The sequence below is a fragment of the Apostichopus japonicus genome, chromosome 4 (genome assembly GCF_037975245.1).
Source record: "Apostichopus japonicus isolate 1M-3 chromosome 4, ASM3797524v1, whole genome shotgun sequence".
In the NCBI taxonomy this organism is placed as follows: Eukaryota; Metazoa; Echinodermata; class Holothuroidea; order Aspidochirotida; family Stichopodidae; genus Apostichopus; species Apostichopus japonicus.
Window position 1 is genome coordinate 3,793,299 of NC_092564.1, and position 25,329 is coordinate 3,818,627.

A 25,329-nucleotide genomic window follows, 5' to 3' on the forward strand; every position below is an offset into this window, starting at 1 on the left:
CAAAAGTGCTCAATACATAGAAGTAGAGCAAGTGCATAATATAGTTTACATTTATGGTAACTTACAGCATGTTGTTACTCGATTTCACGCCTGTACAGCAATCATCAGGCAAATGGACGCAAATAATCGTGTGAACTTATTTCTTCCTAACACGGCTGGCTGGTATGTTACCATGGCGACACTGTAAGATGTCTCAGTGGTTGAATGGCCCCGATTCGCGTTTGTATGTGTTTGATTCCTTTGATATCTCCCACTCAGAAGGGGAATTTGCCACAGCAGAAGCTGGGTAGAAAATATAAGCTGGCAATCGTACGTACAAAGGACAGTATAAGAAAAAAACCTAGCTCAGCTTAACTATGCTGCATTTAGAGAATGTCTGGATCTCGATCGAGGGAGTGAGTGATATGAAGTAAACAGCCAATGTTTGGTGTTTGCAAAGCTTTTCAACAAAAGAAGCCCTTCTTCCGAGCATGATCACCAACGGGGACAGGGAGTAACATGAATCGGAATTTTTCATAGAGTTTCTGCATGGCAGGAAAGTCAATGCGACTTACTGATTTCTGCTCGATTAGCTGAAGTTTTGGGAAACTTTCATTATTTTTAAATCCGATATCGTCGTTAATTCAAAGGAATTGTGTTGACTTATCTGAGACGGCAGGTCGTATCTGATGATTAAAACCGAACGGTGCCGTGGTTTTTAGATTAAGTTCCTAGACATTTTCTTTTCCTTTGCTATATTTGTCTGTCTTCCAAGAATCGTTTTGGTCAATGGAAATAACAAGTCATATCTCAATGGAATGATTTGGGAGATTGAAGTGATTTGCAAAAGGTCGATTGATCTTGTTTGCTTTGATGGCCGATCTATGTTCAGTCATTCTTATTCGTAACGTGTTTGTCGACTCTCCAGCGTATTGTAAGTTGCCAATATTGCAGTAGATGAGGTAAATGACGTTTTTCGAGAGGAAGTTTATTTGATACCGGAATCGGAACGTGCCTGTACTTTGGTTGCTCTGAAAGGCCCAAGCATAGAATCGACAAGTAAGCACGTCTTGCAATTTTGTGTACAGGACGATGATCCTGGATTTTTTTTATTTTTTTGCCCCCGATGAGGTTTCATCCTAAGAAGATGCCCTTACTAACATGTCCCGTATACATGGTTTCTGGGTCTTTAATTGAAATGACAAGTGGTTCTGAGAAAACTGATTTCATACGGTCGGTTCTTTGAAGTATGTGAAAGTTCTTCTGAATGATATTTGCCAGTGGTGGGAGACCAAGGTGGAATTCAGTAACCAATGGTACCCTTTTGGAACTGGTTTGCGATAACTTCGCCACATATCATATGCCTTCGAATACGTCCGTACGGTAAAGTATACGTTATTCCGTTTCCAGCATTCGTCTCTTTCTGTGGAAGAATTGTCATTAACAATTAACGCACAATGAGGAAGTTTCTGGACATGATCAACTACAAGAAGACGTCGGCAACGACGATGCAGATATCTCCACTTAGCATCAACAAGTCCTTGTCCATTGAAAAAGCAATGACCAAAAATGGCTTGAATTTCATTCTGAAAATTACAAAGATGATGACAGGATTTGGGAGATCATTGAGTTGACTTGAATAGTTGCGTGATATCATTGTATGGACGGGAAGATCTATTGACAAGTCATCTTTTTACAAGGTGCACATCGGTGGTGTTTTGGGTACTGCATGCTCGATTCAGGCCTATGAATAGTTCTTATGAACAACAATTGCAACTAAGAATTGATTTTCATCGTCTCGTGATATTTATAGAACCCATTATTCCATTTCACACCAATAACTCCTAAGGCGTCATTTAACCTTTTTTCAAGCCACGTGAATCCAGATTACTTAATACAATGTTCATGGTGTAAGTGTGAGCGCGTCGCTCTGTGATGTTTTGACCGTTGACAATCATTACTCGATGCGGGACATTCCGGTGGTTACAGTTGATACTCAAATGGCTTCAAATGTTCTGCTTCTTTAGTTACAACCCACATCCTCTTAGTTTTTACATGGCAAAGATATGAATATTTCAAATTTGGGAATATTATTAATGAATCAAGAAACATAAGAGTGAATGATGTCATCCTCATGGTAATTAAACTGTTATGTTTATGATTTCTTTTAAAACATTTAAATCATTTGTCTACGGAGGAAAATGTTAGTTATAGAAAGAATCTTAAAACTTATATAAATAACAATACACATACAATAGGAAAGTAAGGTATTTTAGAACATATGTCATTATGGCAACACAAATCACCTAAAGTGTAAAGAAAGGTTTACAATCAAATCAACAATATCTCGAGATAGGGAAAATGGACTAAGATGGGCGTTTCAACAAACAGGTGAACTAATTTTGTATTTAATATTAGTGTTATATTGTCTGTCACCTGCACGGGATCCTTTTACATCCATACTGCTTTACGACTACAGCGTTTACGTTGCTTTCTGCTGCAGTAATATGAACTAAAATCGTTTTATTTGATGTTAACAGATATCGCCTATCAACGGCGACCTATAAGCTTGGATGAATTATTATCATTTATCAATTATTCCGGAAAGTTTTTCTGAGTTTCTGGAAAGGTAATCATTTGTATAATGTATTATTGCGGTAAGTCATTGCTAAGAATCATCATGTACAACCGTGTACATCGACCACTTTCATAAGTTTTATGACATCAAATGTGACATAGTTTCATACGAAATTACAGTAAAATCATGTCTAATAAATGAACTTTATGTCGATCATCTATTGATGAAGTTATAAAAGTTCAAATTGTCTCATTGCTCCGAAAAGATGCTGTCTTTGACAGTAGTTTTTATCAACGTCATTGTAGCTGCGAATGAGATTCCTAGTTCTTGCGGAGATCCAGTTTCAATTGTCTTGATTATTTGGAACGTCCTGGAGCTTGTAATAACCTTAGGTAAGATAAAAAAGGGAGCTTTCACAAACCCATAACTGGAATTGTGATACAGAATGAATGTAGGATCCATTTTGTTGGAACCGTTTTTATCTAGGTAACTTTGTGGTTGGCCACTGAGAGTCGGAGGTCACACTGCCACACGTCGTTAATCCCCCCCCCCCCGCCCTTCCCCTCAGTTTATCCCCGCTTCACCGTCCCTTCAGTTACTTAGACAAATACCCAAGAAGGGATTCTCCGAGGGGACATTTCAATTTGTTTTGCAGAGAATTCATAATGACAACGAGGTCGACATCTCTGCCTGAGAAGCTGTTGTTGTGATTAGTTTTAATTGGTCATGCATGTCAGTTAGGGGTTGAACATAACTATACAAACAAAATTAAGAACTCCAAGTCAACTCTTTGCCTTCATATTTCTTCTTGGGGGACGGGATCAATAGGTAACTGTGGGTTGCTTCGTTTGCATTCCTCGATTTTTCTTTTCTTCACTTACTATTGTTCTTCAGGGAATGTCATGCCAAACATGCCAAGGTTTTTCAGCGTACGTCCTCTTCATAACATTACAACTATTTTAATGTCTAAACTGCATGTTCTCTAATTTGTATTCCTGTTGCGAGAAAGCAATAACGAATGAATAAATGAAAATGCTGCATGAGTTAATACTTTGCATTATCTGTGTTTCAGGAGAAATCTTGGTTATAGCTATCCTCCATGTAAAGCTTGCTGGTCTGATCAAATATTGGTGCTGCTAGAAGATCAATGGATGGTGACGTATAAGACTGGAGACATCGGAAGAAATTGAGGACAATTAAAACTACTCCAACTTAATGTACCAAAGACGAAACGCTTTGAGATAACACAACATACTTTTTTATTGATGCCCATGTTCCAAAGGCTCTCTTGTATTTGTACAGTAGTACTAACAGGACTTGAAACCTTCTACATTGATCATCTTTTTTCTTTTCATATTTTCAAGGTGAAATGCTAACAGTGTTGAAACTGATACCCATGCCAACATTAAGTCAACAAGAGGGGCAATTAAAATTCTGAGTGGCTTTTCAACTCTGTAGAAGAAATAAACACAGCGTTTCCTGGTTTAAGATTATTGCAAAGTCTGTTATTGTAGACGCCCAATAATGTGCTGAACGGTGGTCAAGACACACGATGAAGTTCAGCGAAGGAAGATGAAAGAGCCGACTTGACTCTGCACACCTGAACAATTGTCGGAAATGGTAGGCGCACAAGTACCTCTATTTTGAAGGAAACAGATAAGGCTGAATTTCCAGAGCAGGAAGGTTTGACTTCCTTCCAACCAACTATAAAGTTATGATTACTCTCTAGGAACATATCAAAAATAACTGCCAATAATCTTATAACCGCATGTTGCTACCATTTCAGAGCCTTGAATAGATATTCACATTCTTCTGCTGAAGTCCAGTTAAGAATTGCAGATTTGAAAATTGTTGGTAAAAAATATCAAAATTAAACTTTCTTCACACAGCCAATTTAATTAAGTGCCAATCTTATTTCAAAATAATTCAGTTCAAAGATAATTGCCCGTATATATATAGTTCAAAACAATTACACGTTGTTCCAGCTCATAATCATCAGAAGTAACTTCCCTACAGCCATAGCTTTAACATTTCCCACTCAAGTTGAGGATTATAGTTCCTGTTTCCTGATCAAACAGTCGTTTTGAAATCGTCGTTTACAAAAATAATGCGTGCTATTTTTAAATATTCAGTTATCAATCTGACATTCGTTGGCTATATTAAAATTATTATTCATAGTTCAGACTTGGCCTTTTGACTTGGCGGAGGTCGATGTTCATAGCAGACTGCCGATCATTCCGTTATGATTGTATATTAAACCGTTAGACGATGTTTTTATATCAGACTTTCATATAGCTTCTACAGAAGCCTTGGAATTTTGTTTTTATCGTCACCTTCGATTAGAGAAAGACACATGCTATTTTGGAGCCGAAATTACACTGCGCCGTTGCAACAGATATAAAGTTAACGAATTATTTAAAATATTTACCGTTTACATCACAGCAACAGAGTTTCGAATACTGCAAATATGATGGTCCACTCACCTGGTATGTGCATAGTATTATTTTTTATTTAAGCTTAGGCCAAAATTTCTTCATTCTTGAGGCGGAGGAAGAGGGAAAGGTTGGGCTTGCGAGCAGGATCAGGAACAAGCCTCGAAGGGGCAGGATATTTCACTTCGATTTGAGAAAGCAAATCGCAAAATCACTCAAAGCTTCCCGATAACATGAGACCTCTGCGTTCTATATATCGTACCACAAGTTATAGTATTTTTAGTATTTTAACAACACGGTACCGTTCTTTTAGTTACCAGGCCTATATCGTTTAAATTTTTTTTACAGGCCACTTTCTAAATAGTATTGTTAATTTCCCCACAGACTTCTCTTTTAACTATACAAAGTGCACCGTTTCATTGTCAAATTGAAGAAGGGTACTTTTCAGTAACAAAGTGAGAAACAATTAATTTATTAAAAGGGCCACTTTTGAGGGTTTTTCCAAAACTGGAGGGCGGACTCGTTACAGAAACTGCCCCCCTCCACCCTGATAGTTTTATGCTATCCTCATATTTAATCATTTTGCCATCGGTAAATTGTATTATCACGTGCTGCAACGTTTTCTTCAATTCTCGATTTATATCAATATGTATTTTAAGGGATTAAATTAAACACACACTGACCGTAATCAATATATAAGGTAGCCACGAACGTGTATTATGTATGTGATCAACAGATGCTTGGTAGAAAAATGTCAAGAATTTTCAATATATTATCGTTGTCTGCGATGATTGTATAATAACTGTGCACGACGGTTGGTAAGCTTGAGAACAAACTTGCATTAGTTGAAATTATAAAGTTGACTTATTCCATCTCATCGTCATTTCTCTTTGGAATAAAGTTCTCCTAAATATGGGATCGAGTTAGGCTAACGGGCCCGGGGCACAATGCAAGTGCAAGTGAAGGCACTCGGTTTGTCCCTCAATATACTCACGATAAAATTCAAGTTACCTAGATCCTCAGTAGAGGCAAATTGATGAACATTATTGAAATAAAATGCAAAAGTGTCCCTTTCAGTATACATAATGAAGAAGAAACAGAAGTAAGAGGTTCCGTTTCTAAACTGTTGTCTATATCCATTAAAACAATATTGATATGAGATTCCGTCGATAGGCTTGATTAAAATACTCCTATGTGTGTGATCCATGTACTCCTATGTGTGATTCAAATACCTATGTGTGATTCATATACTCCTTGTGGATGCAACTGTCTACCAAATCAAAGATGAGTCGAGTTTACTTCGCTCCAATATCAACGGTCGTTTTTCGTAGTATTTCTTGTTTTCCTTCAATTGATTGTGCTTATATTGTTCTTGTTCTTTACTTTTGACAATAACCCCTGTTTTGCCCTTTTTGGCATTTTAAAGGTCGTTTGCTGGTCCGATCACTTAGAATGACGTTCTTGGCAGTCGTCATGGTTTCTGGTATTTGTGTGATATGTTCATCAACTAAGATCAGTCTTAATACTGATACGACTAATAGGAAAGGTAATTATCATAATACTAGGTTAGCTGTGTCTATGTAGATAAATGGATAAAATGACTGACCTGTCTTTTCGAAACAATGTATAGTAAATGTTCACCATATAATACAACAATACAAGATAACCTTTAAAAACACCCGAACAGCTCTTGTTCAGTGAAACCAACTAGCGAAATTCCTGGTCTTGTTATGCTTAGTGCCCTAATACCGTTAGAAATGAACGATTGGGAGACACGGGTGACTCTCTAAATGTTCCCTTACTCCCAGGCCTACCTCATCAGCTAATTTGTGTCATAAAGGTGCATTAGCAGTATACGTTTCAAGGTTTATCTTTATTCCTTGCAAAAATGTTAGTCCGAACGAGTATGGTTACCGATATCTTACCTCACAGAGAAACATTAGGCTACTTGTATAATTTTACCTATTTAAGAAGTAGTCCAAGGGAGGAAGAGACAGAATTACAGAGAAAACATGATCTGTGAAATAGCTAGACATTACCAGCAAGCCATTGCTGATCTTTCAGTAAGATCAACAGTGCTTGTTATGAGTGGGTCAGTGAGGAAAATGTTGATGTGTTAAAAAAGATTCAAATGTTACACTTTATCGCCATATATTTACAATACAGAGGCATGTGGACCGACTGGTGTTTGTGACTGCTCATTCGTGGACATCTTTACTGATGTCTTTTGCAAGGATATTCAGCCTCATGAAGTGCCACGGGACATTCCTTCGAATGCCACGTTCTTGTGAGTCACTCTTTGTTAGTAATTGGGTCACTGAAATCGGCAGAACTGAGAAAGGGGGAATGGCAAGAGATGCATGGTGTTGGGAGCCCACGGCGGTGTAACGATAGAAGTCAATTCAAATTAATAATCACAAAGAGGTCCACTTCACGATCCTAGTTCCTAATATCTTATAGAGGATCTCAATAGAAACAGTTTTATAGCGCACATAAAGAAGTTCAAAAAATTACAACATTCTACTATCGATATAGTCGATGGGAACAACATTGTTGTTCCTTCTCGATCGGATTTGTTGGCTCATAGCTCAGTTTCTTTCACCTGAGAGCAACATTGATGACCTTCAACTTCCCCGTCGGTTCTCACTTCCTACAAATTGTTCTATATATATATATATATATATATATATATATATATATATATATATATACACTATGGTATAACTGTGGCGTAAAAATGCAAACCTCATTTCAGTTTCATTTCCTCCTCACTATTTCACATGTCTTGCCCAAGCCAGGTTATTTTTTTTTTCAATCATGAAGTATGCCTGTTGTTTGATTTTTGTTGACAACATATTCTGTATGTATTTATTGTGGCAAAGACAATAATATATAAAAGTAAGTTGGCCTGGCGTTTCGATCCTAGCGCATGATGCGTTTGAACTTTCAAGCACGTGAACTGATTGACACATCTACTTTGAAAGACATGAGAGGGGTGAGGGGGGGGGGGTAGGAGTATCCCGTTCACGTCCAACGAAAGTGGGTGGCGTATCCCTATTAAAAATAAACTTCATTTTTGCAAGAACATAACCAAGATACGGCTATAGGTTTTTAGCCGCATTACATTATATTCTCCGTTCGTCCAAGCACTCCAAAACTGCACTGCTATGCTATTAATGCATAACGTAATATTCTGCCACACCTTGTTTGTATAATACAAAAATGTTATACAGGGTTGTGAAGCTCTGAAGTTAGGTAAAGTGTATATGATAAAACTGCTTAATTTAACTTTTCTTTTATAGATATATCATAATGAGTGAGATCACAAGAGTACCAGTTGATGCCTTTTGGAATTTAACCCACCTAGAAGAGCTGTAAGTAGATTTGATGGCATGGACTGCATATAGATAATAGTTTGGTAAATAAAAAAAGTACTGTCACCGAAGCCACATGTATCAAGAGGCAGAGACGCTTCTACGTATACTTCTGGGCTTACCCACCCCCACCCCCTCGAAGAAATCAGGGGAATCATCCCCTCCCACTTGCAGACAGTTTATCACCAACATCATAGTGTACAGTTCATAAACATATTTAGTGTATGGCATAAATATTTGCTTAGACATTTTGTATAATACAAGGGAAAATAGATTCAATATGTATAGTACAATTTCTCATGTTGGGTGTTAAAAGCATTATTCTCTTCATTGTTGTTGTTATTTTTGTTAGTATTATTGTTATTATTATCATTATTATTATCATCATCATCATCATTACTATTATGATTATTATGATTATGATTATTATGATTATTATGATTATGATTATGATTATGATTATGATTATGATTATGATTATGATTATGATTATGATTATTATTATTATTATTATTATTATTATTATTATTATTATTATTATCATGTATGCCAATATGAAAAAGCGAAACATGTGTAATTTCTATATGCATAACCAGGCGCGTATCCAGGATTTTCTAACCCGGGGGGCGCGAATTACTATCTAAGCGGAGCGCCACCATCGGTTGGCGCGGAGCGTACAAGAAAATTTCTGGTTTTGATACCCCCAGATCACCGGAAATGGCACTTCTCGGGCTTGAAAATGAGCAACCAGATGTACACTTTTGCCTGAGAACCAAGTATTTCCCCAAAGTTTTTTCCATCCATAACCTTTTTGAAGATTGTCACCAGTCACACATCATGTTCGACCTGATTGCATGTCCTATGGATCATTGCTTTTGTAGGTTATTCTACGTCACGGCCCACAATATCCGAAAGCCCCACTTTTGAAGGTTTTAAGCCCATTACTTGTTGAGAATTTGAAAATTCACTTTTCTCGTGAATAAAATCACTTGAAAACATACCCATAATGTTGCACTAAATTCAATCTATAGACAACCAATATAGAAAAACCTCCTTGAACCCCTAACAGACAGGTCAAAATTGAACGAGTAGAGGAAAGTATGATGAAGAATGTTGGTGAGGAAATTTTCTAAAATTCCGACACAGTTAATTTATTGGTGTAGAAATATTGCAACCTCTTATAATGGCTTTTACAAAACTTGGTTGAAGGAACAGAAAAATAGCAGATATTTCCGATATGAGGTATATCGAAACCGAACACTTCACTCATAGGCGTAGGTCCCGTAGGAGGCGGGGCTGCAGCCCCCCCCCCAATTGTTTTCCCATTTTTTGGGCACCTACTGAAAGAAAAATAAATAGCAATGAATAGCTTAAAATGATCTCCTTGGTAATTGAAATAAAGTTGTAAGCTTGGCCGACATTACTACTGTAAAAGAGAGTTTTGACATAAATGGATCTGTATGCTTTTTCTCCATCTACATAAGACATTTGGTTGTTTACATTAGCATCCGGCGGTATACTGTGCAACTTTGACGGACCGTGCGGTAAACGATGCGATACAATGTAATGACCGATCTTGTCTATATGATATTGGCATCGACATGTTGAATGCGCGCTGTGCGCGAGAAAAATTTTGGCTTTTTTTTCGGGCAAGTCATTACAGCCCCCAAATCCAATCTGGCTGCTACGCCTTTGACTACACACATTGACAGTTTTTGAGGCTGTACATCGTGGAACATGCATTTCAATGCTCATTGATATGATGTTATATCTGCTCTTTGCTTTACAAATTCGAACAGGCGTGTAGCGAGTAATTGCCAAGGGAGGGCGAAGCCTGTAAGCAAACTATCTAAGCGAAGCGCCACCATGAGTTGGCGCGAAGCGTACAAGAAAAATTTTGGCCGAAAATGCCTCCCAGATCGCTGGAAATGACACTTCCCAGGCCTTGTAAGTTGCATCTAAGCATTGTCTATTTTGAAATTACTAGCGATGTCATAAAGAAAATTTTCTTCGGGGGGGGGGCGGTCGCCCCCTTCCCGAAATGCGTTATGTTCCCCGACGACTCGGTCGAGTTCAAGTACATTAGTGAGAGAGGAAAAACGGAAACGTCAATAATTGTCGGGGTAAGGGGTAGGGTGAGGCGCACACCCCCTCCGTAATCCTTGATCTGTCACTGGCTACCCTGTGTATATAATAGGGATTTTTCTCTTCCCGAGGTCTTGGCTATCTTCTACTCCCTCCTTTTCTCCTTTTTCTCTCTTTTTTCTTTTTTCTTTTCCCTTCCTTCCTCTCCTCCTTTTCTTTTTTCCCCTCCTTTTCCCTTTTTTCTTCTCTTTTTTTTTCTCTCCTCTTTTCCTTACCCGGGGGGCGCGCGCCCCCAACGCCCCCCTGGATACGCACCTGATAACCGTATTAAATATAATCCCTTAATTAAACGTCCAACGAGGTTACTACATAGAAAACAATTTGTGAATTTTAGGTTTGCTTTATTTATTCCTTTTTCGACCATTATTGATTTGTTTCAATATTTTCTTTACAATATATTAACTTTTCCAACCTAATTTTGAAATGTGTTTTGTTTAAGCGATGTGCTTGTCTATATTATGCGAATTTCAGTATGTACTTTTCAAAATGTGTTCACATATACAAATCTAACTTTATGGCAGATATGTACTAGAGCTATATCATTGGTTATGATTAAAAAGGAGAACTTTTCTTTCCTTGTACAGAAATCTGAACCAAAACCAAATCCAAGAAATTCCAAACCTGGCATTTTACAATTTAACCATGTTGAAAGTACTGTAAGTGTAGTTTAGTTAATTAAAAAAGGAAGCACGCCAGTGGCGTAGCCAGCGGGGGGGGGAGCCCCCCAGTTGAAATGCTTGCTCCCCACTTGCCCCCCCCCCCCCAAATGGAATTATTGAATGAGAAAAAAAACTTGAATGCACACTAAATATGTTGCTGGGCGTATTACCATGGTTTTTATGCAATTTTTATTCTTTACCTTTTACCTTATTCTCTGTCTGCGAAATTGGGTGGCCAAAATAAAAATCACTTCCATGGGAACATTGCCTTGAAAAAGAATTTGACCCAAGCAGCAGCGCAAAGAAACGCCACTGTCTCTGTATTGTCAAATGTGGAAACGGGTTGGCAATTTAATTAAACGGTCTCCGCGGCACTCACAAGCGGAGGCTACGTTTATGGTAGGCCATACGGGAAATAATTGCTGATTTAATGTCCGTACGAATTAAAATTATTACCGGTATTAATTCTATTTAATACCGGCATTAATTTTCAGCCAATCACCATGCAGCTTCATATGCCGGTATTAAATATAAGTAATACGGGTATTAAATAGAATTAATACGGGCATTAAATAGAATTAATACGGGCATTAAATAGAATTAATACGGGTATTAAATAGACCAATCACATCAGCGAATTTTTCTACCACGTAAATAGAATTAATACGGGCATTAAATAGAATTAATACGCGCATTAAATAGAATTAATACGCGCATTAAATAGAATTAATACGGGTATTAAATAGACCAATCACATCAGCGAATTTTGTTACCATGCTCAGTCTGAGTTAGTGTTAATCCCCCAGCGTGAGAGCAGTGTAGTTGTAGCTAGCAATCAAGGTACAACATACAACGCATGGCACGCATGACAGACAAAGAACAATTTTTGCATGATTTTCGTCGAGAAGCGAACGATACTTGTAGGCAATTGACAAATGTTGACCCTCAATCCCCCTGTCCGATGTTTTATCAGTTCGCAATGCTTTGAACCGTCTTGTTATTCTTCGAAGAATGTAAGTTGTAGGTTGGCGCGGCGATCAGATCAGATGACCAAGTGAGAATCCTGCTGATGTGATTGGTCTATTTACTGCCCGTATTAATTCTATTTAATGCGCGTATTAATTCTATTTAATACCCGTATTAATTCTATTTAATGCGCGTATTAATTTTATTAATGCCCGTATTAATTCTATTTAATGCCCGTATTAATTCTATTTAATGCCCGTATTAATTATATTTAATACCCGTATTAATTCTATTTAATGCCCGTATTAATTCTATTTAATGTCAGTATTAATTATATTTAATACCGGCATATGAAGCTGCATGGTGATTGGCTGAGAATTATTTCGTACGGACATTAAATCAGCAATTATTTCCCGTATGGCCTACCATATACGTTCAGTTTATGTTCACATGGTTATCCCTGATCCCTGGATTGTGTTCCGAAATGATTGGCACCGACCAAGTCGGCAAAGGCAATTGCCAGCACAGCTATGTGACAGCGTGGTAATAGAGCGGTTAATGGCAGAGGAGGATACGTCAACTACGAAGGAGAGCATCAAGATAAACGTGTTCTATCCGATCGTCGATACCATCACCGCGGAAATGCAGTGGCGTAGGAAGGTACTTTGCGTGTGGGGGGGGGGGCTGAAGACTGATGGCCGGCCTGGGGTAGGGGTCTAAGGAGAGGGGGTGTCCCCCTCCCCTTTGGAATTTTTTGCATTTCCAGGTAGCCTCAGATGCAATTTGGTGCAATATAGCACACTTCAACACCTACTCCATTTTGTAAACTTAATTTTGTATTTTCACCAGGCCTTAGATGCAATTTGGTGCTCCAAATGAGATATTTTTCTCATTTGGAAATGAAAAAGGGGTTTTCTGACTTGCGAAGCGGGGGGGGGGGGGGGGGGCGGAATGATACTTCCGCCCCTCCACATTTTTCACTGGGGGAGCTGGCGCCCCCCCCCAGCCCCCCGGTTCCTACGCCCTTGCGGAAATGAACAAGCGCTTCTCCACAGAAAACTGCCAGATCATGAGAGGGATCCAATCACTGAATCCAGAGAGTATATAAGGATTTCCTCTCGATGGAAAGCGTCGAACAGTTTGGCCAAGTTTTCGATGCGAGCTGGAAGACCTCAACCACGAGGTTCCGCAAGCACAGAGACTCCTCCAGCGCAAGTTCGCTAACACGGGAGAGACGCCACCACCCAACCTTCTGTCGCTGACATCGTTTCTGGAGCCATATAATGATGTCTTTGCAGAGCTGTTACGCCTTTGTAAAATTGCCATTGCGATTCCGGTATTGAGTGCTGGATGCGAGCGCAGCTTCTCAACATTGAAGCTCGTCAAAACCTATCTGCGGAACACAATGTCAGACAGTCGCCTTAGTGATCTCGGAGTTTTACATATCGAAATGGAACTGTCCGAGGGGATCAATTTGGACGAATTCGTCGATAAGTTCGCAGACAGTCATCAGAATAGGCGAATTAACCTTCGCTAAACTGTTTGAATGAGCCCTAGACAGTGCAAAAGAAGGGCCCGAAGGGGGAATGATAACATCTTTTGTTGATTGGGGAGGGGGGGGGGTGGTTACACTCCCAGGCCAGTCAGATATCATGCTGATCATCTTTGAATACTGACAGAAAGAGCATAGTCTATTCAGATTTTTAAAGAGAACTATCGATGACTTTTTCAGTGATCTGTTTTATCGTTAATAATACCTATGTGGAAATAACATAAAACGTCAGCTAACTAGAGTGACCATCTGTGCCCTACATTGCTGACACAATACCCGATTTGCCACAGTTTGTCATGCAAACTGTTTGGTATGTCTGTTGTACTAGCTTAGTCTGCCCCACCAATCAGACCCTTCGCCCCCCTCCCTTTGCCCCCCCCCCCAGATGAAAAAGTCTGGCTACGCCACTGAAGCACGCACAGCGTAAGTTAATTAATGATTATGTTAATTCATGAAAATACGATAAATTTTTCAATAGTGCAATCGTTAACTTGTCTGTGCTTGTTGATTAGTCACTATGGCTTATATACATTCTCGTTAAAGTTTGAAATACAATGCAGATACGGTCATAAGCAATGTATTTCATATATTTTCCGAACACATTTGACAGTTCATGAAATGTCATTAAAAGTTGCACATCGTGCAATTTTTAAACATTGTTATAGTTTTATCAACCTTTTTACACTTTCCTTATTTATCCAAGTGAACCAAAAACGGATACTGGCTATTAAATTTATTTATATTATATTAATATCATTATAATTGCTTTTATGAAGAACACTGATTTGTGTACCATTCCGCTCTGAGGAAATACAGACAATTTTCAGATACATTTCTTTAGAGTAATCATTTGCATGTTTATGTGTTTATGTTAGAAAGCAAGGCACATCCTGTTGTGAATTCATCTCATAGTTTACCTTTCTTGCAGTGAACTACAAACTAATAAGCTGCGTGTTCTTTCCCCTGATGTGTTTGCACGTTTACCTAACCTGGAAACTTTGTAAGTAATACGTATGTTAACAAACTAAATATACAAAAATACTTATAGGAACAGTGGAGTTAAAGAGGCCTATACGGGTCCACAAAATATACAGAGTTTGACTTGTAAATCAATCAGGATCTTCCTTTAGAGGCAAAGTGGTCAATGCAATTGCAGAGCTACATCAAACCAGTAACAAACCTAGACATGTCCTTCTGGAGCTTCATCAGCGGCTATACTTAGTTGTTGTTGTTTTTTCTTCTGATATTTCGTTTCTGTATAATCCCTAAACTATCTCCCTTGAATTGTCAAATATTTGGCTGCATTCCTTTAAAGCCGGATACAGCTTTGCAATTCTCACATATCTATTTATTATTACATATCATATATAAGGAAGTATTACTCATTTCCGTGACGTGGTTCAATTCGCAATCCCGTTGCTAGAAGCTAATGTTATTTTACTCAGTCGCAGAACGGTCCAACATACCAAAGCATAAAGTTACCTCAAACAAATTAATTCATTTTGTGCGTTCACACTGCGAAATCCTGTATTTGAATGTTTGTCAACAAAAGGTCACTCATAGATTTAAACATTTTTTTTTAACAACAATAATATTTAATTTGTCAACAAATGGAGTCTTTTTTACAATAAGGGTGCACTTTTGAGGGTCACGTGCTCCTTGTGCACCCCCTCCCCTCCTCGCTTCTACCGCCTCTGTATGTGTAAATGTGTCTTAACAAAACCGGTGGGTGTGTTAAGAACAACTCCTAGATCATATATAGAATGCCAAATCAAAGGTGCACAGTCAATCGCTCAAATGGAGTAATAACATGTTCGAGGTCGCTTTACGTTTGCATTACAGATATAAATGATTTGCTTTCTCTTTCTTTGTTGCAGGCGATTGGAAGACAACCAACTCCAGTCACTTTCTTCCAACATCTTCGAAAACTTAACAAACTTGAAATCCTTGTAAGTACATTCCATCAGCATAATATGTAGTTGATGTTACCATAGCTCTTGCATGGGCACATAAGTCTCTTCCTCACATATTTGATACAAATCTATAACTTCCGAAATCGTGGAGACAGAATACAGTATCACAAATGTTGTTATCTATGAAGCCATCTACATAAACGGCAATTCCCCCTTCCAGTGTGTGTAAACCATGGTTTACATGCACGTGCTTCCCTTACCCAAATAAGCAGTTATACCAGTTACATTCAACATCGGTTCAATGATATGTGCATGTTGTACCTTGGAATTTTAAGAAAATATTACTATGTGCATTCCATGCCTATATATTGAACTTAACAAGGTGACCCTTGATACCTTGATATTGCAATGTATCATGTCACAATACAGTCATGCTAACATGGATAGTTACTACGAAAGGCAGAGTATATAAGCGTCTATATAAAGGTACTCTTAATAAAGATTTTTTTACATATTTTAAACATATTTACATGGATATTAAACTCAGCCTCATACAGTTTATTAATACATTTACGTTTCAGATATCTACAACAAAATATAATATCTACGCTACCTGGAGACATTTTTAGGAATCTGGGTAAACTGAGCGAACTGTGAGTAACTTTAAAAAATGAAGGAACTGTTTACGTAACATGAAAACGAATAGATAAAGTAGTTGTTACTCAGAGTTTCACGTGTTGAGCGATCATCAGAGAACTGGAACCAATATGTATGTATATATATATATATATATATATATATATATATATATATATATAAATACATATATTATATATATATAAATATATATATATACATTTATATATACATATATATATATATATATATATATATATATCACATATATATATATATGTGTGTGTGTATATATATATGTGTGTGTGTGAGCGTGTGTTTGTGTGTGTGATTATATGATTCGTAACCAGTTGCTAAACGTACCTAATATTTTATGAATGAAACGAGAAAGTGGAAATATTGTAGTTTTGAATCTTTTATTACTTTGAATGTTTTAAAAGAATGTTTACTTTTAAACATCGAAATAACTATTGACGAAGAGGCTTTGGAATTACAAAGTTTAATAGTATGTGTAGGCACTGGCGGATCCAGAGCCTTTGTTTGGGAGGGGCCAAAGTGGCATTAGAGTGATATGGGGGAGGGGTCTAAGGGGAGGGGGTGGAAAATTTTCTATTGCTGAATGCCCTCAGATGCAATTTGGTGCGACAAAAGTGTACAATGGCGATGTTAATTTATTTCTAAAACAAATGTTTCCCAGGTGTAATTTTCTAAAATACTTATTAAACAAAGTTGGGATCATCTTTCTCAAGAAATTTTATTTCTCATAGGTTATAAATTTCTTACAACCAGCCTGTAACTGCAAAATGGTGTTAAACCTCATGCTCATACATTTACATAGCTCCCAACTCTTGAGAAGGCAAATGCTGGTCCATGCCACGAATCGCCGTCCTGGGGGAGGGGTATAAGGGGAGGGGTGCCCCCCTCCCCTTTTTAATTTTTTTGGAATCCTGGTGATGCCTACATGTAAAATGGTGACACTTAGAAAGGTTTTTGTCACCCAAAATTTTCTGAGAAATATGCATTTTTGTGTGTGTAACATCAATAAATTGAATAGTAGGTGATAATTCATTCTTTCCCGTGGCATGAAAATGTTCGCTGCTCGCCCCAATTCAAAGAATTATAGGCTAATTTGAGGTTCAAATGATGCTGTAAAGGAGGTTTTATACTCTATTATGCTAAATGCTAAAGAAATGATGGTTGCTAAGTCAAAATTTGATGCAAATTTTTTATGTATACTTGACAATTACAATGCGGGTTTTTCGGACGCTTGTGCGGGTCAGCGGGTTTGGGTGTTAGAATGCGGGTCTAATTCCCGCGAATTGCATTTAATTTTAATCCAGAAAACGAAAAGGTTTAGACTAGTCTACCACTGCTATTCCTCTCGATTTTTTTAATTTCCAATCATATGATTTAGCGGATGTTCGGAAACACTTTTTGGCTCACCTTTGGGGGGGGCCATGGCCCCCTTGGATCCCCCCTTGGATCCGCCAGTGTGTGTAGGTTTAATTGCCAGTCTCTAAGAATGGCGGAAATGATACCTTAACTGAAGGTAAAAGGGAAATTCTCCGCGATAACATAATATGTCATAAAAGTGATGCTGTTTCCATATTTTTTCCCTCTTCTTTAAGATTTTCTCTCTCGAAATTTGACCAGAAACATAAGGCCTTATTTGGGGAGAGGTGGACGTTTCCAAAACAAGTTTTGAGTCAGGGAGTTCCAATGTATATTTCGCTCCTTGCATATTTTGACGATGTATCAAAATTAACACTAGTTCAAGGAAAATGTAACAATATAGTTAGTAGCATATTATGCCTCAATTAAATATACTTATTTTGCTTTTGTTTATTGCGTATTATTTCTTTGATCAGACGATCTGTACCTGGTTGATAATGTCGTCCTCAGTGGCGGCGCTAAGGGGGGGGGGGGGGGGGGGGGCTTGGGGGGGGGGGGCTTTAGCCCCCCACTGAAGTAGTCAGCCCCCCATTAGCCCCCCCCCCCCCAACTGAAATAGGCACAACAACAAAAAAACCTCATTGAAACAATATAGCCTACCCAAATTTTGTCAGCCATAACGCAGTGCTACAATGGTCAATGGAAATTTTGATGAATTTTGTTCTCATACGGCAATGTCGTGTGCGTTTCACAAACAGCGTGTATACAGACTAAAACAGGAGTTGTGTCAGAGAGCGCGATATAATAATTGAGCAAAGGAATTGGATCTTTCACAGCAGGTAATATTTTAGTGATACGAAAACTGTGAATTGGTATCTTCCATTCTAATTTGACTAAAGTTACTCACAAAAAATGGATATTTTTGGAGAAATTTTCAGGTGACAAAAGCCTCGCTAAATGCCACCATTTTGCATGTAGGCCTTTCCAGGACGGCGATCACTCAATCTTGTAAGCCACCCAAAAAATTGGCTCAGCCCCCCCTTAGCCTCCCCAACTAAAAATTCCTGGCGCCGCAACTGGTCGTCCTTTTATATGCTTCTTAATATCTGTGATACATGAAATCTCCGATCCTTGCACCTATAGGACTCTCTTTTTCCTTATTTCGTAACAGTCGTTTATTTGACACCATGTTGAAGACGTTGCCAAGTGAAATATTTCAAAACTCAACAAGCCTGGTTGATATGTGAGTACATCGGAAAACTTTATGCTTGTAACCTTTACAATAGGTACGGTATATATAGAGCTATCGTATGTCGATATGAGTGAAATGAGAGTAACCAACATTAAAATATGCGGATGCAGGGGTGTACACCCACAACATAGGATTTGACGTATATGGCGAACGCTGTTTATTTGGCAAAAAGCTATTAAATGTTGGATCTAGTTATGAAAACCATAGTTAAAGGTGATCAATAACGAGGAAGCTATATTGCAATAAGCTAGTTCGCAGATATAATCTGCACTTGCGTTGTTCATGTATGTGTCGTTTCTGTACAGATTAGTCGGTAACCATTCACTGTTATGTTACACATTGCACAATAGCCTACTACCAGTACCGTGAGTCACGGGGGGGGGGGGTATTTTTCTTACCAAAGTTGTTTCTAGTTGGACACAAAAACCTCTCGGTATGTAGGTTTTGGGACGATTGTTTATACGATCCTCCTGAACTAGGCTTAGTATTGGGCCTACTAACAATTGTGTAGTTCGAATAAATTGCTGTCGATTGCGTGTGGTACGTAAGGTATGCAAGTAAGCCTACTGTGTGTTACGGAACTTGTACATAAAGCTAGGCCATGATAGTTTAAAATATCTGAATCGCCAATCTTTCACAGTCGAATATCATATATTAATAGTGCTTCATAACTTTTCAGTGAGTGGTCTGAGTGATAGTACGTGAAGTATCAGCTGATAATTACTCTCGATGTATCCAGGCATTGATAAATTGACAGTGGTATGTGTTCCCTAACACGTTAGTTTACATATATCACTGCATAGCAAACTCTGACTGGCCAGTCTCTCATAGTCTAACATCATCTATTGATAGTTCTTCCTTCATTAGTTTCCAATTCTGAGTGATCCGAGTGATAGTATGTGAAGTATCAACTGATAAGTACTCTCGATGTATCAACGGTGATAGATTTTACGAACCACGAAAGTTTATACACTGGAAAAAATGTCTGAAACAAAATGTGGCACTCAGAGCCGTATACAGAGATACGGCTCAAGCTGTAGGTGGCACCAACGTAACATTGCCACACTACTCCCAAATAGTTATCAGCACAAACGTTCGTAAAGTGACACTAACGATGGTGTTTTCACTTATAGAATGTATTTATTAGTCAAGTACTTGTACGGAAAAGTACAGGAGTATTTTGGTACGACTGCTTACGTGTAATTTAGAGGATACACGTTAACAATTTCGCACATGGGTACTAAAATATTTAGAGACGGAGCGACCCGGCTCACCAACATACCAATACACAGGCTCGCAATGTTGAGTCGGATATATAGACCAAAGACAGACTAATACAAAATTATAAAGATTGACTTTCCTAGACGTCTATAGGGTCTATAGCAGGGTTTCCTTAACTTTATTCCCCATGAACCCCCTGTGGATGTTAGAGTTGCCCACGAACCCCCAACTTTTCGAGACACGATCTGAGTCATTATTATACTGTAATACTCATAACAGTGCTTCGTAAAAGATCAAGTACGTAGTGTAATATTGTAATGAAAACAAAAACAAAGAGATGAACAAATATTTATATGGAAACTTTAAGATCAGTCCAGCTCTTTATCTTCACGACGTATACCTGTTATGCGTACACCAACTTCACCAAAGTCATGCAGCCTGTGTCTGTTTCATAATTAGTTATTTATAACATGCACGGTACAGAAGTAGTACTATGGCAACATATGCGTATGTAATGCGACAAAAAAAATTGTCGATGGGTACGACTTTTTTACATTACTAAATTATATGATATATAAGATATTAGTTCAAAAAAAGTGCTCTAGTTTTGACTTTCAGAAACGTCTCACGATCCCCCTGGAATGGACTCACGCACCCCAGGGGTTCATGCACCCCAGTTAGGGAACCCCTGGTCTATAGCATGTTAGGAGTGTGCCTCTGCCGTCTTTGTATGCTTCTAGTTGGAGGCATTAATTTCGAAATAAAGATTATATATTTATTTTAGGCCAACTATAACCAAAAAAAAATAGAAAAAAATAGAAATGATCCGTCATATTGTTTTCTTAATTTTATATAAATATATTTGTCATACCATACTTTGCTCTTAAGTGAAATATAATATATGGGCACTGTTGAGAAGTTGCAAATGAATTACTAATATTAAATGAGGTCAATTAGTTCAGTGTCTTGATAGTATCCAGTGTATCTGTGGAACATTTTGGGCAGGGGAAAAGAATTTCTGAGGATAGAATATATCAATGTGTCGGGGTCTTCGTGCAATCGCGGCACATTTTTATATAAATTATTTGGGTGTGGGTGCATGGGGCTGGTAAGGCACTGGCTAGTTTGAAAAGGAGAGCTCTGCGCTAGAACTTACGTTACGTTAAAGCAGCTGTCCAATGTATTTTTTTTTTGGTATGGTTTGTTTAAGCTTCAAATACCCAAATATTAATCAGCTGCATATACACAGACGTAGCTTTAACAGGAGTATTTGTACACAATTCCTTTCTTTCCATAGGAACCTTCTTTAGCCCTTGTATTACCCCCTCCCCCCTAAGTGCTATATCAATGCAGAAATTAGTTTGTGTTCGTGAGGATAGATGGAGGGGTGAAGTGGTTTCATGTAATCTGAGGTTAGCTTAGCATATAAGTAAAACACAATAAAATTAATGACTCACAGAACCCTTTCAAGCCTTTCACAATCACTGCAAATAGTATGATGATGTATATTGCTATAATAGTTTACGACTGTACATATATGTTATAATATTCTCATTTTACATAGGACTATATTTCACTTAAATGTATCTGTGCTATGGTACTGAAATGAATCCTCACCCTAGTACGTAATCTTAACTTTCAGAATTAGTCTTGTTACTGACATTTCTCAGAATTATATAAAATGATGCCATTTCAGAGATGGGGAAGGGAAGGGGCTCCTCCCCATTAGTGGACCCCATCAAGGTATTGACCACTTCGCCACCTGAACCCTTGGTGTATACAGGACACCCTCCTTGACACCCCCCCCCCCCCATCCTCCTCTTCCACCTGCCAAGGCCGCATCAACAATAATTTTCCTCCGTCCCTCTCAGGTTATATTAAGTGACCTATTAGATTTAGCATTGAATTTGTGTGTCATGCGACAGTAAGTCTAATGATATTTAGATAACATGTTGTATTTAACATACACATGCTGACAATAAGGCTTGCACAGTTAATTTCTCTAGGCAACCAATCTATCATGTAACGTACCAATTGTAAATATATACTAACCGATTTGCCTCGGACTAGCCAAGAACGTTACTAACAGTTGGGCAAAATTGTAACCACAGATCACACGAATCGTTGTTTTCCTGTTATACAAACGTACATGTTATTTCAACACTGTTAGTCATGTTCTTATTTTCTTATCATATCACATATAAATAAATCATTTAACAGTCATAAATTGCGATCGAAAGAGGCACCGAAAAACAACACCAAAGCAACAACAACTGAGAAGCAACTGTTGTAGCGTATGTTCTACGAACAATGCTAATAAACAAATTAAAGTTAGACGAATTATAACGTGACAGATTATGCTAAAGTTTCTACAAAAAATGTGGAAAAAAGTTTGTTATGTGTCATCATATATTTTTCACATTTTTCCTCCTTATTCTTTTACCTTCAGAGACTTAAGTTTCAACAATATTACAAGTCTTCCTGCCACATTATTTTCAAATCTAATCCATTTGAAATATTTGTAAGTATACATAATATTTGCAACCTTCCCTCAATAACAGCATCAAATCAACCATCGGCAATAGCGCCATTACCGGCAGCGTCACCACCCCATCAAACTTGACAGTTTCGTAATCGTCCAAAGACACAACGTTACCGTTACTGCTACTAACAACACTGCTGCAAGTACTGCAATTCGTTGAAGATCACCAGGGATCACCAATGAACTAACATTTTAGCATTGCCTTTCACAGTGCTTTCGTAAACTGATCTAACATTCCAATCTATATCTATGAATTGAGGAGGGCTTAATTGTGCTATGACATCATATCTTGATTTAGGCCTTTTAACTTTATACACTCTTGTCGAAATGTCAAGAACGTTGTCTCTAAATGTTATACCTACTAGATTATTGAAGATTCATTGCAATGCACGTACAGTCTTTGTGTTGCAACTTGTCCGACATTCCTTTAATTATTATACATGCATGGAATGTATGGCGGGCCATCAGTCTCAAATCGTAGGGAATTGATTTATATTTTTATTTACATATATAAATATAAATATACATAAACAAATATATATCTATATTCATTTGCCTTTGTCGTTTACCTCCATTGCATTAACATAAAGTCAGTTTAAAGTATGTCTTTCGAGGTCCGGCTTTAGGAATCACAAATGATTTCGAGTTGGTTAGCATCATGTTTGATCTCTAGAGTAAGGCAAAATATGTCGCCAAAAACAGAACTAGTATTGTTCGATACAGGTGACAAACGCCTTCAGTGGAATTACGACCTTCCAAACCGGTTTCGAACCTCTGGACATACAATCAGCGCAATAGCCTAGTAGTTAGGGTGTCCGCGTACAGAGCGGAAGGCCCGTGGTTCGAATCCCGGTGGAGGCTGAAAGTTTTTTCACTGTTCTTGATTTTCCAACTCATTACGATTTTCATTTATATATTTATATATTCCTCAAATGTTAAAAATATCCTCTATTTGAAATAACTCAGAAAACGCGAAACCAAAACAATTACAGCGATATATTTTAACATCCTCACTTTTAGCTTAAGCGTTCACGTTCAATTTGCAAGTCATAAATACCAGTGTATGAATGAAGTGAAATATATGGATTATATTTCTTTATGTAAGGTGATACGAGCGAAATATTTGGTACTTTGCAGCCGCTCAAGATCTTAAATTCAATTTACACTTCACACACAGTAGGAAGTGCACTGTTGATGTTTTCGATGTGCGTAATTTCTTGTTTCATAAAAACCTAGTCATATTAGAAGTACATAATTTATCATGCCATGATCTGTTCACTTTCAGGGATTTACATAAGAACGAGATTGAGATACTCGCGGACGACATTTTTGCTGACTTGCACAACTTGGTTTCTGTGTAAGTATAGAGAAAATTTATATACATATATATATATATATATCTATATATATATATATACTCGTTATATATATATATATATATATATATATACTCGTTATATATATATATACTCGTTATATATATATATATATATATATATATATATATATATATACTCGTTATATATATATATATATATATATATATATATGTATATATATGTATATATATATATTTATTTATTTATTTATATTATATATATATATATAAGTATAGAGAAAATTTATATACATATATATATATATATATATATATATATATATATATATATACTCGTTATATATATATATGTACTCTATATATATATATATATATATATACTCGTTATATATATATACTCTTTATATATATATATATATATATACTCGTTATATATATATATATATATTTATTTATTTATATTATATATATATATATATGTATATATGTATATATATATCTATATCTATCTATCTGTCTCTCTCTCTCTCTCTATATATATATATATATATATATATATATACATATACATATATATATATATATATATATATATATATATATATCACTTACGGTGATCTAGCGTCATACCTTCAATTCCAATATATTTTCTAAAACAGTTCTCCTTATTTGTTAATTACTTACTTTTCATATTTTGTCCAATAATAGGTATATAGTTGTATGTACACTTATAAATATACTTAAGCAGGATATAAGTAAAGTTCGTATGGGATTTTATTTTTCAGGGATCTGTCAGGCAATCCTATCGACACCCTCCCGGATGAACTATTGTTTGGTTTGTTGTCCCTGGACTCTGTGTAAGTATAAGCCAATTTCCGATCATTTTAGAACAAACTTGTTCTTTCATTTTCGTATTTGTATTTTCCTTTTCTTAAAATTGGAAAGAACACTACACTCAGACACATTTTCAAGAACTGGGAAAAATGACTGTAACGCAGGTAACATTGGGGGTTAAATGTTTTAAATACAGATTCATATAAATTTGCAATCGTCCTTTGATAACCATTATACTTTAATACATCGCAAATATTTCTTAGTTGATTCTGTTTTCAGTTGTCTGTCGCAATACATGGATTGCTGTCAGCTGTATAAGTTTGATATTCTCTGCCTATATCTTCTTTAATTAGTGCCCACCATTATAATTAAACCAAATATACTTTGTGGTAGCAAGTTCATATGTGTCTTATCTATAAATGCCATGTATTTATTCCACGGAAGCCGTTACAAGTCCACAAGTGGTTATGTCACTTAATGGAAGCGCATAACACGTTATAGCAAGAAGAGATATT

General features: G+C 37.1%; 1 protein-coding gene across 1 annotated transcript in view; it reads left to right on the forward strand.

Annotated features, from left to right (window-relative positions):
• The first annotated feature begins 4,634 nt into the window (after positions 1–4,634).
• The window catches only part of LOC139966181 (uncharacterized), a 48,996-nt gene continuing 28,301 nt past the window's right edge, over positions 4,635–25,329 (forward strand). The window contains exons 1-12 of the mRNA XM_071968959.1: positions 4,635–5,043; positions 6,416–6,535; positions 7,156–7,276; positions 8,292–8,363; positions 11,093–11,164; positions 14,614–14,685; positions 15,563–15,634; positions 16,180–16,251; positions 18,798–18,869; positions 22,549–22,620; positions 23,927–23,998; positions 24,766–24,837. Coding sequence (XP_071825060.1) covers positions 5,025–5,043; positions 6,416–6,535; positions 7,156–7,276; positions 8,292–8,363; positions 11,093–11,164; positions 14,614–14,685; positions 15,563–15,634; positions 16,180–16,251; positions 18,798–18,869; positions 22,549–22,620; positions 23,927–23,998; positions 24,766–24,837 — 908 coding nt within the window. The 5' untranslated portion in view covers positions 4,635–5,024. The remainder of the gene's footprint in view (positions 5,044–6,415; positions 6,536–7,155; positions 7,277–8,291; positions 8,364–11,092; positions 11,165–14,613; positions 14,686–15,562; positions 15,635–16,179; positions 16,252–18,797; positions 18,870–22,548; positions 22,621–23,926; positions 23,999–24,765; positions 24,838–25,329) is intronic.